The sequence below is a fragment of the Mustela lutreola genome, chromosome 7 (assembly GCF_030435805.1).
Source record: "Mustela lutreola isolate mMusLut2 chromosome 7, mMusLut2.pri, whole genome shotgun sequence".
In the NCBI taxonomy this organism is placed as follows: Eukaryota; Metazoa; Chordata; class Mammalia; order Carnivora; family Mustelidae; genus Mustela; species Mustela lutreola.
Genome location: NC_081296.1, coordinates 105,196,353 through 105,214,228, shown reverse-complemented (window position 1 = coordinate 105,214,228; position 17,876 = coordinate 105,196,353). Strand labels below are relative to the sequence as shown.

Genomic DNA, 17,876 nt, shown 5'->3' with positions numbered 1-17,876 from the left:
CTTGAAGACACTTATAAGAATCACACACAGTAGGTACCCAATATTTACACTAATTTAATATAAAATAACTGAAAAAGTTTTGAGATGCATAGTATTATTAAGAACAAATCTTATGCGCTTGACTCATTGTTCGTAACTATATTTCAACTAAGCAATTAGCATTATCTTTGTTATAAAAGAATCCAAAAATCCTTAAAGGCATGCCAGGTGTAGCATGCATTAGAATGCTGAGATTAGCACCAGATTTCTACCTTCTTATGTATGTTTTGCTAAACTAAACTTATTTTCAACTCCCCAAACACTACGCACGTTTTTAAAAGGGGAAGAAGCAGAAAACAGGTTAGATGCAAACCAGATAGGAATTAGCATTTCACTATGGATGCTACAAATGTATGGCTCACAAGGAGAGAACCAAAAAATAATATTGTTTCACCTTTTTATACACTGGATCTTATATTCAGTAAAGGGGCTTCGGGAACTTATCCATTCTATCTAGTATTCTACATCACTGGAAGCTGGTCACCCAGCTATGAATTTATATATATTGAAAGCCAATCTTCAAAAATTTTAAATATGGAGAAGACTCATTTTAATATACTAGAAATGCAATGGATATGTATTTCTAATTTTCTTAATTGTAAACTTTGAAAAAATTCATACTTCCTCTTTCCAACAAAAATTAAGCCTCACGAGATGATGAACTATGAGTACATTTGAGCCATTATAGAGAAAAGTCATGGCACCTAGGAAACTGTTTCCTGGCAACTGAAATTAAAATGATACACTATATTTTCTTAAACTATTATTTTTAAACAAACAAACTTGAAGGATGACTGAAAACATTTGTCTGAATAACTGAGAATGACTTCCAACATCACAACAAAAGGATTTATACAGAAAGGGATAAAATGAGTTAAGGAAACAAACCAAATATTAACTCATAAAAAAACTACCTTCAGAGTGTTTGAGCAAGAACAGAGATCTGAGCTACAATGAGATGAAGACACAGATCAGACTTCATAACACTACTATGCAGACTCTGATTGTTCTGCTGTTAGCAATACATTGAGGAAGAGGATTACAAGAATAATGCAGGTCCTATAACTTCAGAGTCTTGGAAGGAGTAAGTGAGTCATTTAACAGGCTGTTTATTTATATTAAATACAAAAGCACTGCATAAACTATTCAATGGGTGCCTCTAGAAGAACAATGCCATCATGACTAGGGCACTGTGTGTATATACATATATGTACATAGCAAAAATTAAATCTCATGTGTGTGTATACACACATACACATATATATATATTTCATATATGTTCATATATACGTGAAAAGGCCTAAACAGAGAGATATATAACTAATAAAAAGAAGAAGTACTAATGGTTAATAGACACAGAGGGAAATGTTCAGTCTTACTAGTAACTGGAGAAATGCTAATTAAAGGAGATAAACTTTTTAGCTATCAAAACTTGCAAAGGTTAAAAAATATATACATTTGGCCCTTGAACAACATGGGGGATTAGGGGTGCCAAAAATCCACATAAAGCTTTTGACTCTCCAAAAAATTAACTACTATAGCCTACCATTGGCCAATAATAACAGCAGTTGATTAACATATTTTCTATGCCTTAAGTATTATATACTGTATTCCTACAATAAAGTTAGATAGAGAAAAGATAACATAATTAAGAAAATCAGAAGGAAGAGGAAATACAATTACAGTACTATTACTAAAAACAAAAACAAAAATTTGGGGGCACCTGGGGGACTCAGTCAGTTAAGCATCTGACTCTTGAGTTTGGCTCAAATCATGATCTCAGGATTGTGGGACTGAGCCCTGCTAGAGTCTACTTAAGATTCTCTCCCTCTCTCCTTCCCCCTCCCCCAACGTGTACACACACACTAATAGATGAATCTTTAAAAAGAAAAAAAATCTGCATATATGTGTTACTAACACATTTCAAACTTATGTTGTTCAAAGACAAATTGTATACTTAGAGTTGGAAACATTCAAAAACATTTAAAAATAAATATACCCCTTAATAAAACAATTCCATTTCCAGGAATTTATCCTAAGGAAATTACTGGGACTGTGCATATGGATTTATATGCAAACAGGTTCATTATAATATTATTTATAGGGTGACAAACTGCAAACAATCTAAATGCCTAGCTGTATGATACTGTAAATAAATTATGTCACAGCTACATCATGCAAAATATGGAGCCATATGAAATCACGTTATAGAAAAAAATCTAATCATAAGAATGTAAGAAAACATGTTGACATATTTTAAGAAAAAAGCAGATGGGAAGTATCATTCCCATTAAGGAAAACAAACAAATACAAATGCATTTATAGTCACTGAAAAAAGTCAATTTTAGAAGTATTTGGTTTCTAAGCAAATCCTTTAATCATCTTTGAGTCAGCTATTTGGAAACTGCTGGTTCCCCTTTCTGCTGAACATTGCCATGCTCAGGTCTATCTCTACTATTCTAATCTCTTCTCCATATTGCACAGACTGGAAGTGTGAGAACTACAGAACTACAATTCTTATAATCCCTTCTTAGCAGAGTTCTGATTTAGATTTTGTCCACAAAAGGCACTCATGAGCTCTGGAAGAGACAGGAAATAAACTTCTATTGTCTTCTAATAGAACAGATAGATATGAGGGCAGATAGCACCCATGAGGCTTGCAGCACAGGCCAGAAGTACTGAATTTTACAAATTTATGGACAATGGCTAACATATTGTCTAGCAGGTCATGGACTTTAAAGAAGTATGAGTCTAGACCTCTGGAATGGGCATAGAGTATAAGTATATTCAGTTTGAATATTCACCAGAGGGCATTCACTGCACAGGAAGCACTAAAATATCAGATGGATAAGATGACTCATTTTGTGGATATCAGTTAGCCTCCTGCTCCAGCCCCTTTTGCTCAGTAGGCCCACAAACTAAATCAGCCAAAGAAATATGAAGCATTTAGGGGCGCCTGGGTGGCTTAGTCAGTTAAACATCTGCCTTCAATTCAGGTCATGATCCTCAGGTCCTGGAACTGAGCCCGTGTTAGGCACCCTGCTGAGCAGGGAGCCTGCTTCTCCCTCTCCCTTTGACCCTTCCCCTTGCCTATACTCTCACACACACAGTCTCTCTCAAATGAATAAACAAGGAATCTTAAAAAAAAAAAGAAATATGAAGTATCTATATTAGTATCAAACAAAATAGACTTTGGGACAAAAAATGTTACTCCAGATACAGAGGCTCACTACATAGAAATAAAATGCTCAATTCATCAGGAAAATATAACAAGTTCACATTTGTGTGTATCTAATAATATGGCTCAGAAGTTAATATGAGCTTGATAGAAGATCATGGTTAAATTGACAAATCCACTATCATCTTTTAAAATCTCTTCTGAATTTTAAAGTATATATCAGATATCAGTATCTTGTAGACAAAACAGTACAGAAATAAGAGTATGAAAGACATGAACAGTGCATTTAGTAAGCTTGAACTATAGAGAATTGCTGAATCACTACTTTGTACACCTGAAACTAATATAACACTATGTCAACAATAGTGGAATTAAAATTTAAAAAGCGACTTGACAGCAAGTGTAATCTTTAAGTACTTTATATTAATTTATTCATCTTTAAAATAAACCCATTCATTATTCATTCTTTTTCTAAACAAAATAGCTTGAGCTAGCAAATGTATATAGCATAGTGTATCAAAAAGTAGAAAGTATACAATGCTTTTCAGGCTTTTGTGGAATATTTATATTAACATGTACTAACTAAATAATAATAATAATAAACTATATATATATATATATATATATATATATATATATATATATATAAGCTTCAACAAAGTTCACAGCATGGGTGCACAACATGGGTATTCTATAAACATGAACCACCCAAACCACCCAATATTGTAGCAACTAACTGCATGTGGCTGTCTAAATTAAATTAATTAAAATTAAATAAAAGTAAGTATTTGGTCCTCATCCTCATTAGCCATACTTCAGTTGCTCAGAAACATATACAGCTAGTGGCTACCATATTGGATAGTATAGATAGGGACCATTTTTATGACCATAGAATGTGATCTGCTATACAATATTCACTAGAGAAAGATTAAGTATGAAACCAGTAGCAAAAATTTAGAAAAATTGATACTTTTAAAAAAATATTTTAATTTTAAGTAATCTCTACACCCAGTGTGGGGCTTGAACTCATGACCCTGAAATCAAGAGATGCATGGTCCACTGACTGAGCCAGCCAGACACTCTGAAAAATCTGTACTTTCTATATATTCATGAATAAAGGAACAAACCACTGTATACATTTAAAATATTTGAAACTAAATGAGAAATAATCTACTACATATCAACATATATAAGATACAGCAATATTGGTATTTAGAGAAAACCTACCCTAACTAAATACATATATCAGAAAAAGAACACAAGCTGAAAATTAATCAGCTCAGTACCCAGCTTTTTAAGTTAAAAAGAGAACATAGAATGAAACCAAAGAGGACGCCTGGGTGGCTCACTGGGTTAAAAGCCTCTGCCTTCAGCTCAGGTCATGGTCCAGGGTCCTGGGATGGAGTCCTGCATCCGGCTCTCTGCTCAGCAGGGAGCCTGCTTCCTACCCCCCTCTGCCTGCCTCTCTGTCTACTTGTGATTTCTGTCTGCCAAATATAAATAAAATCTTACAAAAAAAACAAAAAAAGAATGAAACCAAAAAGAATACAAAAAGGAAATAATATTGATTAAATAAAATATAAAAGAAAGAAAAAAGAGGGATTAAACAATACAATATAACAAGGGAAACACAAAATTAAGTAGAAAATAACAAAAAATTAAGAACAACCTCATGCCAAGTTGATGAAATGGACAGATTCCAAGAAAAATAGAAATTACTAAAACTGACTCAAGAGGAAATAGAAAGATTTAATTGTTCCAAAACCAATATTGAAGTTGAATCAATAGTTCAAAATCTTACTATAAAGCAAAAAGCAGTTTCAGATAGTTTAAAAGACTCCTTTTCCCAAACTGGATCAGTCTAATCTTACATATTCCTTCCTGGACTTATCCCAGGAAAGCAAGATTACTTCAACATAGAAGGTATTTTATTTTACTTAAAAGATCTTATTTATTTATTTGAGAGAAAGAGAACAAGCAAAGGGGAAAGGGAGATGCAGACTCCCCACTGAGTAGGGAGCCTCACACTGGGCTCGATCCCAGGACCCCGGGATCATGACCTGAGGTGAAGGCAGACACTCAACCGACTGAGCCATGTAGGCATCTCAACAAAGAAGATATTTTAATGTAATTAAACATATGAACAAATTTAAAAAGAACCAAATGAATGATTATTTCAATAAATACAGAAAAAGTATTCATTATAATTCCATATCCAGTGATGACTTTTTTTAAATTTAACATATAGTGTATTATTTGCCCCAGGGGTACAGGCCTGTGAATCATCAGGCTTACATATTTCACAGCACTTACCGCAGTCCAGTGATGACTTTTAAAAAGACTTTTATTTAGGAATAAAAGAGAACATTTTTAATCTAAGGTAAGAAAAAGACTTAAAAGATAAAGATTAAAAAGGAATGAATAAAGCTGTCATTATTGCAGGTCATATGCTTCCTTGTGTAGAAAATTCTATAGATTCAAAAGGCAGTTTATTAGAATTAATAAGAGAGTTTATAGGGTTGCTAGTTATAAGGTAAATATTAAAATTCAACTGGATTTTTCGGTGCTATTAATAGCCAGTAAAAAAAAATATAACATGGAAAAAAAACATAGCAACAAAATATAAGGAACATAAGAATAAATCTAACAAAGGACAGTCCTTCAAGGAAGATATTCATCTACTCATTTTTATTTACTTATTTATTTTTTTAATTTTTTAAGATTTTGTTTATTTATTTGAGTGAGAGAGAGAAAGTGAAAGAGATCACAAGCAGAGGGGAAGGGTTGAGGGAGAAGCAGACTCCCCGCTGAGCTGGGAGCCCATTTTCAGACTCAATCCCAGGACCCTGGGATTATGACCTGAGCCAAAGGCAGACACTTAACCAACTGAGCCACCCAGGCACCCCAAGGAATGTTTTTAAACTACTGAAAGACATCATGAAGCAAATTCTAAATAAATGAAGAATATACCAGGTACATGAATAGGAATATCAGCAAATTAAAAATATTGATTCTAATCAAATTAATCAACAAACTAAATATATTTTTTAAGATTTTATTTATTTGAGAGAGGGAGAGAGAATCCTAAGCAGACTCCCAGCTGATTGTGGAGCCCGACACAGGGCCTGATCCTAAGACCCTGAGACCACAACCTGAGTCAAAGTCAGGCACTTAAGAGAATAAGCCACCCAGGTGCCCCTTAACTGAATACAATTTTAATAAAAAAAAAAAATCTCAACGGGGCTTTCCAAAGAACTTGAAAACCTAATTCTAAAATTGTACACAGAAGCAAAAAGCCAAGAATAAAGAATAGTTCAAAGCATCCTTAAATAAGATCACAATGAAACAATCTGTTGTACCATATATAAAGACACTATGAAACTACAGTAACTAAAATCGCGTGCTATTGACACAGAGATAGACAAATCGCACTGCAGCATAATAAGAAGCACAGAAGCTGACCCACTCATATCCAGGAATAATATCTGACAATGCAGTTTGGAGATCAACAGGGGGAGAGGGTGGATTATCAATTGGATTATTCCATAATGGGCCTGGGACCTTTGGTTATCCATAAGGAAAAAAAATCAAAGAGTCTCTACACCACACTATCCATAAAAATAAAATTCAAATGGTTCCAGAGCTTAAAATGAAGTTGGGAAGACTGCAGAGTAGGAAGCACCAGGAAAATATTTACACTGGAAGATTCTATCTGATATAACTACCGGAACTCTGGAATTTATTGAAGTCTTACAACTTCCAGGGGAAGGTTTGAATGATAAAAAATGCATTTAATTTAAGTTAATTCCAACTCTGAAGTCAGCAGCAGGTACTGATCCTCCCTCCCCAGCTGTGTGGCAGTCAGGCACGTGTTCCCACAGCGGCTTACACACAACTGGCAGAAGTCAGGGTATGCAATGAGGACCCTGTCCTCCAAAAATTGGGGAATCTGTGTTCCTATCGCTGATTATAGCCTCTTATCACAAAGGTGCAGACATAGAGGTGGACAGTTGTATTTTTCCCCCATTGTTAACTGCTCCTTCCTTCTAGTGAAGTGACTTCTGGGAAATTTAAAGGGCCAGTACTTTCCCCCCTTCTTCAGTTTTCACTTTTTCCTCTTTTGGGAGTCAGACATTAAAGACTAGGGCATTCGGAAGCAACTACATAAACAGGGAAAATCAGAAACTCACCACACATGCCCAGGAAAAGGCCCAGGCCAAAAAAAGACCTCAGAAGATTTTAAGTTTACACCTCAGGCTGATCCTCAGTATAAAGCATCCTATAAATATTAAAACAAACAAACAAAAACCAAAAAAAATCCAAACCCAGAAAACCCCAGGGAAGGGAGAATCTGACTTTCTTATTTCTTATTTCATTATTAACTTCAAATATCCAGTTTTCAATAACACAAATCACAAGGCATACAAAGAAATAGGAAACTGTCCCAAAGAAAGACCTGATGGTAAGCCTACTAGACAAACACCTTACTAAAGTGACTGTCTTAAAAATGCTCAAAGAACTAAAGGAAAATGCAGAGAAAGACAAGAAAACAATGCTGAACAAAATGGAAATATTGATAAAGAAATATGAGACCTAAATGAAAGCAAAAAGAAATTCTAGAGCTAAAAAGTACAGTAACTAAATTGAAAAGCTCACAAGAGACATTCATAGCAATATTTGAGAAGACAGAGGAAAACAATCAGCAGCTGGTGATAGGGCAATCAAAATTATCAGAGCTGCAGAAAAGAAAGAAGTCTGAAGAAAAGTGAACAGAGTCTAAGGGACCTGTGGGACACCATCTAGCAGAGCAACATACGAAATTGTAAGAGTACCAGAAGGAGAAGAGAGAGAAAGGGGTAAAGAGATTTTTCGAAGAAACAATGCCCTAAATTTCCCAAACTTGATAAAAGACATGAGTGCAAACATCTAAGGTTCAACTAACTCCAAGCAGGATAACCTTAGAGACCCACATTGAGACACATTTATAACCAAACTGTTGAAAGGTAAAGACAAAGATAGAAGTTTGAAAGCAACTGACATCACGTGCAAAGAATGTTCAAGGATATCAGCAGATTTCTCATGAGAAACTTTAGAGTCTAGAATACAGTGAGTGGGCTGATATAGTCAAATTGCTTTAAAAAAAATGTCAACAAAGAATCTTCTGCTTGGCAAAATTGTCTTTCAAAAGTGAGAGAGATATTAAGGCATTCTCAAATAAACAAAAGCTGAGAAAGTTTGTTACTGCTACACTTGCCCTGCAAGAAATGTTAAAGGGAGTCCTATAGGTTGAAATGAAAGCCCACTGGACAGTAACTCGAAACCATCTGAAGAAATAAAAATCTCAGTAAACACATGGGCAATTATGGAAGCTAGTATTATTTGAACATTTCATAACTCCTTTATTTTCTACATCATTTAAGAGAAAAATATATTATAAAAAACCCCAATTATTAGTCTAAAAACTAGTGTTACAACTTTTGTTTGTAGTTTCACATTTTGTTTTCTTAAAACTTAAGGAACTAATACTTTTTTTATTGAAGGATAATTGATACAGAATGTTACATTAGTTTCAGGTATACAATATAATGATTCCACAAGTGTATGCATTAGGCTATGTTTACAACGAGTGTACCTACTATCGGTCACTATACAACGCTATTAGAATACCATCGATTATACTCCCTATGCTGTACCTTTTTTATCCCTATGACTTATTCGTTCCATAACTGTATGGAACAGTTCCATAACTATATGGAAGACTGTATCACTCCCACCCCTTTACCCATTTTGCTCATCTTCCCCACCCTCTTTCCCTCTGGTAACCATCAGCTTGTTCTCTATATTTATAGAACTGGTTCAGCTTTTTGTTTATTTGCTTGTTTTGTTTTTGGATTCCACATATAGTGAAATCATATGGCATTTGTCTTTCTGTTTGACTTATTTCATTTAGCATAATACCTTCTAGGTCCATTTATGTTGTTCAAATGGTAAGATCCCATTTTTTTATGGCTAAATAATATTCCAGTGTGTGGGATATTATTACACAACACACCATACATATGGAGTTAGTTTTTTCATTTTCTTTGGGTAAATATCCAGTAGTGGAATTACTGGATCATACTGTATTTCTATGTTTAATTTTTTGAGGAACCTCCATACTGTTTTCGATAGTGGCTGCACCAATTTATAGTCCTACCAATTATGTGTGAGGGTTCTTTTCTCACTACATTTTTGCCAGCACTTGTTATTTCTTATCTTTTTTATTCTACTATTCTGACTAGTGTAAGGTGGTATGTCATTGTCATTTTGATATGCATTTCGAATGACTAGAGATGCTGAGCATCTCTTCATGTGTCTGTGGCCATCTGTAGGTCTTCTTTGGGGACTAATGCATTTTTTTAAAACACTACTAGTTTTTGTTTTTGTACACATAATGTATACAGATGTAACTGTGTGACATCAGTAAGTAAAAGGGGTGCAAATGGAGCTATAAAGGACCAGAATTTTTGTATGTTATTGACGTTAAACTGATATAATTTCAAATTAGAGAGCTATAGCTTTAGGATATTAAATATAATCCTTATGGTAACCACAAAGAAAATAGTTCCAGAATGCCTTAGTTCAGGCTGCTATAACAAAACACCACTGGGTAGTTTATAAGTGTTGTTGTTTTAAGATTTTACTCATTTGAGAAAGAGTGAGAGCATGAGCAGGGGGAGGAGCAGAGGGAGAGGGAAAAGCAGACGCTGCACTGAGCTCCATCCCCAGATCATTACCTAACGTAAGGCAGTAGCTTAACTGACGGAGCCACCCAGGCGCCCCTGGACTGAGTAGTTTAGAAACAATGAAATTCAGTTATCGGTTCTGGAGACTAGAGGGCCAAGATCAGGGTGCCAGCACAGTCAGGTGAGGGCCTTCCTCCAAGTCGTAGACTCCTCACTGTACCTTGTCATGGTAGAAAGAGTTAGGGAACTCTGGGGCCTCTTCTAAGAGAATGTGGTTAATCCCATTGATCTTATTCAGAGGGTTCCATTCTCATGACCTAAGCCATCCTCCAATGACCCCACTTCCTAATACTATCACACAGGATATTAGGATTTCAACATATGAATTTTGGAGGGTACCAATATTCAGACCATAGCACATACTATAAATAAGCAATAATTGATAAGGGAATTAAAATATTACAGGACAGAAAAGTCAACTAAACACATAAGGACAGTAACCAGGAAATGAGGGACAAAAAAATAAAAGGTACATAGAAAAAAACACAATGAGATACCATTTTCACATCCATTATAATAGATATGATAAAATGTATATTTTTATATATACATATATATTTATATATATACATTATATATATATGTACATTTCTCATTCCTGATCATTTTTTTAAAAGATTTTATTTATTTATTTGACAGAGAGAGAGAAAGAGAGATCACAAGTAGGCAGAGACGCAGGCAGAGAGAGGGGGAAGCAGGCTCACCGCTGAGCAGAGAGCCCCACGCAGGGCTCGATCCCAGGACCCTGAGATCATGACCTGAGCCAAAGGCAGTGGCTTAAGCCATTGAGCCACCCAGGCGCCCCATTCCTGATCAATTTAAATGTATACAAAAATGATCAGGAAATGAGAAACACCAAATTTGTGAAAGTGTTTATCTTTGGGAGGGGAGTAAGGAGAGGATGCCATTAAGGAAGGACACATAGGCAGTGTCAAATACTGATAAAGTTTTATTTCTTCACTTGGGAGGGGGAATGCAGATTCTCATTACCATTCTCCTCAAAAGTGAACATCTATTTTAAATATGTTCATTTGTACAAAGATATTTTTCACAAAACTTTATATAGAAAAATAGGAAGAGCCTCTAAATTCAAAAACACCCCAACTATTTTTTAATGACTAAATTTATCTCACAGTAGATCATTTTCCTGATGAGCACAGGTTCTATTTAGAGTCTAGTTACTGGTTCTACAGATAATAAAGGCAGCAGAGCTTGAAACAGAGCAAAGATATAACCCAGGAGTCATCAAGACAAGGTATAAGAAGATACAAAGTATAAAAAATATTTATGTATAGGAAGAATATATTTGAAAAAAGATGTAAGGAAGGTAAATTAAATTAGTGAAATCGGAGGGGAGAGTCTGTAGGGAAAGTACATGTATGACTCAGTAAAAATTTTATTTTGTTTTAGGAAGAATAGATACATACAGAATGAGGCAAGTAAAAAGGGACAAATGGTCTCCTTTCAAAACAAATAGAATATAGACAACTGGAAAAGAAAGAGCAGGAAGTAATTATTCTATATTCAAGATCACTTTTAATCTTACAGAAATCTAAAAATTAAACAAAAACAGAAATCTAAAAATTAGTATTTTGACAAATGCCTTTTCAACAAATTGACACTCTCTACGCTTACTTAAGCTAAGATAGTTGGGTTTTTTTGTTTTGTTTTGTTTTGATTTAAATAAGGGCATTAGAAGCTGACATACAGGGGCGCCTGGGTGGCTCAGTGGGTTAAGCCGCTGCCTTCGGCTCGGGTTGTGATCAGGGTCTCTGCTCAGCAGGGAGCCTGCTTCGTTCTCTCTCTCTCTCTGCCTGCCTCTCAGTGTACTTGTAATTTCTCTCTGTCAAATAAATAAATAAAATCTTAAAAAAAAAAAAAAAGAAGCTGACATACAGATTTTATTTTTCAAAAGCAACATTGCACTGAGAGTTTCTGTTTACATTGTAGAAAACCCAAATTCCCATGAGTGGACTCCCAAGTTTTAAGCAGTTGTAATTAACAAAAAGAAATTAAAAAGGATATATTTCTGTTCCCTTTCTAGAGTTTGTACTTGAACTCTAAGCCCAACAATGAAAGACTGCTTTCTGGGCTACTGCCTCTGATAGTCATCCGAATCCTTTATTTTTCACACTAGTACATTCTTTGCCTTCTTTTCTAGTCCAAAGTGATCAAGTTTATGGAGCATTGATTTCTTATACCAGCTTAAGCATAAATAGGCTTTCCGCGAGACCTTTCTGGCACATTATTTTAGTTCCTTGTCTTCATCATATGGACTAGGGAAGCAAACAACCCTAAATTTAAATCTTGGATCTTATAATTTATATAAATTATGTGGCCTCTGGCACATATCCTCATGCTCTGAGCCTTGAACTCCTTTACATATTAAAATGTGAATAATAACGTCTACCTCTGAAGAATGGACTTTCAAATGCTTAAATTTATTTATTTATTTTTTAAAGATTTTATTTATTTATTTGACAGATATCACAAGTAGGCAGAGAGGCAGACAGAGAGAGAGGAGGAAGCAGGCTCCCTGCTGAGCAGAGAGCCCGATGCAGGGCTGGATCCCAGGACCCTGAGATCACGATCTGAGCCGAAAGCAACGGCTTAACCCTCTAAGCCACCCAGGCACCCCTGCTTAAATTTATTTAAACTTCTGGTTCAGGGGTGCCTGAGTGGCTCAGCTGCCTTTGGCTCAGGTCATGGCTTAGGTCATGATTGCAGGGTCCTGGGATCAGAATCCTGCATTGGGCTCCCTGCTGTGGGGAGCCTGCTTTTCTCTCCCTCTGCTGCTACCCCCACTCATGCTCTCCTTCGCTCAATTTTTTGCTCTCAAATAAATAAATAAATAAAGTCTTAAAAATATATTAAAAAAATAAACTTCTGATTCAGTGCAGACTTAGGTACAGGTGTTGGGATTCTCAATTCTACTCACAGACCAGCTTCTCAGTTGTATTCTCTGGATATGATCCTCAACCACCACCCCCAATTCTGGGTGTTAGTAGAGATGATTTTCTGGTTTGTAGTTTCCATGGCCCTATTAGAACCTAACAGGTCTCTGACTACCCAAATAAAAACACTAGCTGTGATATGGTTCTACAGAATTCTTATCTGAATTTTATGTTTCCTGCACAGATTTTATAAATCTCTCTCACCCTTTTCTTGGAAATCATCATATTTTCCAATTCTGAATAGTCTACCTTTGACCTCCACCCACTGCACTCTAACTTGTCTAAAAAGTTTTTAGCTGGATGACAAGGTTAGTTCACTGTTTTTTGTTTGTTTGTTTGTTTGTTTGTTTGTTTTTTATTTTTTTTATTTTTTATAAGCTATCACCTGAAATTAGAGGTCTCATCATAGACCTCTGGCTTCTACAGGAGCCTGTTTTTCTCTTACCCTCACACCATGGCCCATTATCTTACAAAACATTCCACAGTACTGAGGCACCCAGGTGCCTCAGTCTGTTAAGTGTCTGTCTTCAGCTCAGATCCTGATATCAGGGTCCTAGGATTGAGCCTCAGGGTTCTAGAATAGAGCCCCACTTCAGGCTCCCTGCTCAGCAGGGAAGTCTGCTTTTCCCTCTGCCCTTCCCACTGCTTGTGCACGCTCTTTCTCTCAAATAAATAAAATCTTTTTTTTTTTAATTCCACAGTATTACGTTATAGGAAATAAATCAGAAGATAACTCTACATTCTAATTTCAGTCCTCTAACTTACTAAATATATGATTTTTGCTCAGTTATTTCACCTGAGATTCAGTTTGTTTGTTTTTAATTTGCAAAAGCCTATGTCTAGCCACCTGAAGAAGCTGCAGATCAAATACAATAATGCAGGTAGCTGTGCCTTGAAAACTGCAGTTCTATACAGTGCAGAAGGTATTAACATTCAGTAAAGAGGCAGTATAGCATAGTGGTGAAGACACAAGAGTCTGAAGTCAAACTGTCAGAGTTGGAATCCTGGCTCTACCATTTTGCTTTGATATATAAACTGAGGATTATAATACCTACTTCATATAATATTAGCTCAATGACATTAGCTATTATTGTTATTATTAAATGCCCACTATGTGGTAGACATTGCACTAGGTGCTAGTAGTGAAAGGGAATCAGGACAGACACGGCTAACATCTTCATCAGAAACCTCTATTTTCTATTCTATATGCTACATTTTTCTAAGTCATTTATGTATTTATGTCTCATACTTTAGAGCAAAGAAAAATCTGAGTAGTAAAGCATTTTCATAGAGCATCAAGACTCCACAATTTCAATATTTCTTTTCTGTGAAAATGTCCATTGAACACATAGTGACTTTAGTATTTCTTTTCCTAATTTACCACTTAAGTTGAAACTCTTGATGACTTCTGGGTAAACTGTCTGGGACATGTTCCCATTAAATAGAAATAATCCAGTGCTTATCAATCACCTAAAATGCTAATTAAAAGACAGAGTCCTAGACCCTATTTCAGACCTAATGATTGAAAAGCTCTGATTGACTTGCGGCGACATGGATGGATCTTGAGTGTATTACGCTAGGCAAAATAAACCAGAGAAAGACAAAGACCATATGATTTCATTCATATGTGGAATTTAAGAAACAAAACAAATGAACAAAGGGAAAAAAGAGAAACTAAGAAACAGACTCTTAACTATAGAGAACAAATTGATGGTTCCGGGGGTGGGGGGGTGGTTGAACAGGTGATGGGAACTAAGGAGCGCACTTCTCATGATGAGCACCCCAGTATTGTATGGAAGTGTTGAATCACTACATTGTACACCTGAAACTAACATTACACTAACTGGAATTAAAATAAAAACTTTTAAAACTTAAAAACAAATAAAATTTAAATAAGAAAGAAAGGGGGAAAAAACCCTAGCTGGAAGATGTGGGAATATGCATTTCTAAAAAGTCCCCAATGTGATTTTTATGCAAATCCCATTTGAGAACCATATCCCCGAGATAGAAAAAACCTCCACTACATAAGAAATCTGTACCCAAAGAAATACTGAAGAATAATGACCCAAAGCTTCACTAAGGAGAAAAATTTTAATCCTTAGAATAAATTTACACATGCGTGTCTTTTAACAGGTCTGAGTCAACAATGCACAGAGATCAAGACCAAAACTGACTTGAACATACACACCTTAACCGTGAGTGTTCAAGAAATTCCTACTCTGGAGGCCAAGGAAAAGGATGGTGGTAGGAGGACACTGAGAAAGCTTACTCATAATTTCATAAGAAGCAAAGCAAACAGTGTTACTGCAATAGTCACACTTAGTAAAACTGGGGTTTAGTAATCTCAGAAAATGGAACCGCCTTCCCTTAAATTCAGACAGCTAAAGATAGACCTCCATGGCCAACTCCCCCCTCCACCCCCCCAACACCCCCACCCCCACCTACCACAAATCTTGGATAATCTCTCAGATGTAAACCTTGTCTAATGGGAGTAAAGTTGGTCCTGTGACGAATCAGAAAGGCAACGAGAGACAGGGTCTTTTGATAAAAGTCAGGCAAAACCAACCAATTAAAATTTAAATTTATACCTGTTGGTCTGAAGGACAGTTATAGAAGAGATCTCACTGAGACACAGAAGATAATCAAGGAGCTCCAAACTCCTAGTGGATGTAAACTTTCCAAAATAGCAAAATACCCACCAAGGAACAGTGACCTAAGATCTGCTCTGGTTCAGATAATAAAATGCCCTGAAAGGCTTTCGTTCCTAAAATGGTAGTGGGGCTAGTACTGTGACTGGAAGAAAACGGGAGCTTAAGGCAGAAAAAGACGCCCAATCTGCCCACACGATCCGTCCTGAACCAAGTCTGGAGCAGCAGAGCGGGTGGGGCCGTGATTTCTCCCGCATCACTGCGTTCTCTCTTCTCCGCCTGCGTGAGCGCCGCCCACCCACTCGCGGCGTGAACCCACTGGGCCCAGCCTCTCCTCCCCCCTCCCCTCGGCCTGGTGCTGAATCATGAGTCCAATATCTCCAAAAGGTAAAACCAAAGAACAATGCCACCCTTAGGGCTGGCCTGAATGGGGTACCAGGTGGGGTGGAGCCGCGGCTGGAAACCACAACTTTGCTTCTCTTCCTCCCACATTCCCCACCCAAACCCCAGATTAAAACAAGTACTGCAGCGCTGGGGTACTCCCAAGCGGGCACCCCTTCTCCTGGGTTGCTCAGGTCCGCAACGCTCCCACCGGGCCCGGCGCGCTCTGCCTCATTGTTCCAGCACGCCGCCCGCTCGAGAGCCCGCGCCCTGCCAGGCGGAAGGGCTCGCAGCTCCCGAGGAAGCGGGTGGAGGTTAGGGATCCTCAACCCCTCGCCCCTCAACCCTCTCGGCCGGGTAACAACAGCCCTTGCCTACTCTCATCGCCTTCCTGCCAACGGATCGCTAAAGCGGAACCAACGAGTCCCCGGGAGGCTGCAGGCGGGTGCTGTCCAAATGCTGTGAGGAGGCGGACTGGGGGAGGAAAGTGCGGGAGAAGCCGGGGCTCCGGCCTGCGAGAAGCCGCAGCCCTCCCCAACAGCGCGATTCCGACTACTCCAGTATCACTCGGCCATGCTTTCTCCCGCCCTACAGGGAGCAGCCGGGTTGTGGCCCGTCTCCCAGCCCTGGCTCTGGCGCCGATCAGCCCTTGGCCCGCTTGTCCCCAGAAGCAGAAAGCAGAGGGCCAGTCCCCATGCAGGCTGTAGAAGTCACCATATGCTACTCACCCCAACTGTTTCTGTCCCTACGGTTCTTGGCCATGGTGGTCTGGGGACTGGTGGCGGCGAGGCGCTGTCACGGCGCTGGCTCTTCTCCCCGGCCGCAGGTTGCTGGCGGTGGGAGGTTCTGTGCCCGCGCTGGGCGCAGTTCGCTCAGATTCTGAGGATGTTGCTGTGGCGCTGGTGGGAAGGAGTGAGGAGAAGGGAGGAGAAAGCAGATGAACCAAGCTCAGCATCACAAGCCCGAGTTCACACAAATATCAGCGTCACACCCTCCCTACCTCAGCCCACCCCCAGAGCAGGAAGACAGGGACGGACGATGTACTGCAACATTTTCAATGGAAAACACACGTACAAATAAATAGCACCTCCTCACACACACTCTCAAAGAATTTAGCAGCATTCGGCAGTCACAGAAATACAAAAACCAATATACTGCATTAATCTAAATGTTCAAATACCTGTTTCCTAGAATAGTTACACATTAGTACAAATAGGCAACATTTATATAACCACAGAAATTAAAATTATCTCCATTTATCTACCAGGCATCATTTCCCCCCATTTTAAAAGCAAGGTCAGGTTGGTAAAGAGGATATCAATGCATTTTTGTACCTGTAGAGTTAACAAGCCTGCTTTTTAAAATTAGGACAGCAAAATTTAGATCAAGATCAAGATAAATGAAAGCTGAAGATTCATCATTAATATGTAACTAACGCAATATCTAGTGGGCAAAACTTCCCACTAGATTTGCAGAGAAAAACTCTGGATTTATATTGCGAAATATTTTAAATAAAATCATACTACATAGTTTAGGTGAGCCTTAGCAGCCACAAAGGTTGCAGACAATTTTGAATAGAAAGCAAAAGGCAATAAACACTTACAAGAATGTTCTCAATTTCCCCCTTTCTGCTAATTTCTTCCTTCCTGCTTGCAAATTCAGTTTTCAGTATTCTAGAAACAGTCTTTTCATGCTACTTGACTCTCAGGGTACCATTATCCCATTCCTTACACAGTTTTCTCCTGCATTTTGTTGTTGCCCACACTCTGCATATCAGTTTTGCCTATAAGATTACTGCTAGACTCTTAGTAACCAAATCTTCGGTCTCTGCTGATTCTTTATCATAAGCAACTCTTCACTCTATGTTCACTCAATGTAATTTGAGTTCATG

General features: G+C 37.6%; 1 protein-coding gene across 2 annotated transcripts in view; it reads right to left on the bottom strand.

The window, feature by feature from the left end:
- Window positions 1-16,881, bottom strand: part of ATL1 (atlastin GTPase 1) — a 70,029-nt gene extending 53,148 nt beyond the window's left edge. Inside the window, exon 1 of one of the 2 annotated variants that reach the window (XM_059182052.1) lies at window positions 16,714-16,881. In XM_059182052.1, coding sequence (XP_059038035.1) covers window positions 16,714-16,747 — 34 coding nt within the window. In that variant the 5' untranslated portion in view covers window positions 16,748-16,881. Of the gene's footprint in view, window positions 1-7,106; window positions 7,256-16,713 lie in introns of those variants that run through there. The other variant, XM_059182053.1, reaches the window with a different exon arrangement.
- Window positions 16,882-17,876: the final 995 nt, after the last annotated feature.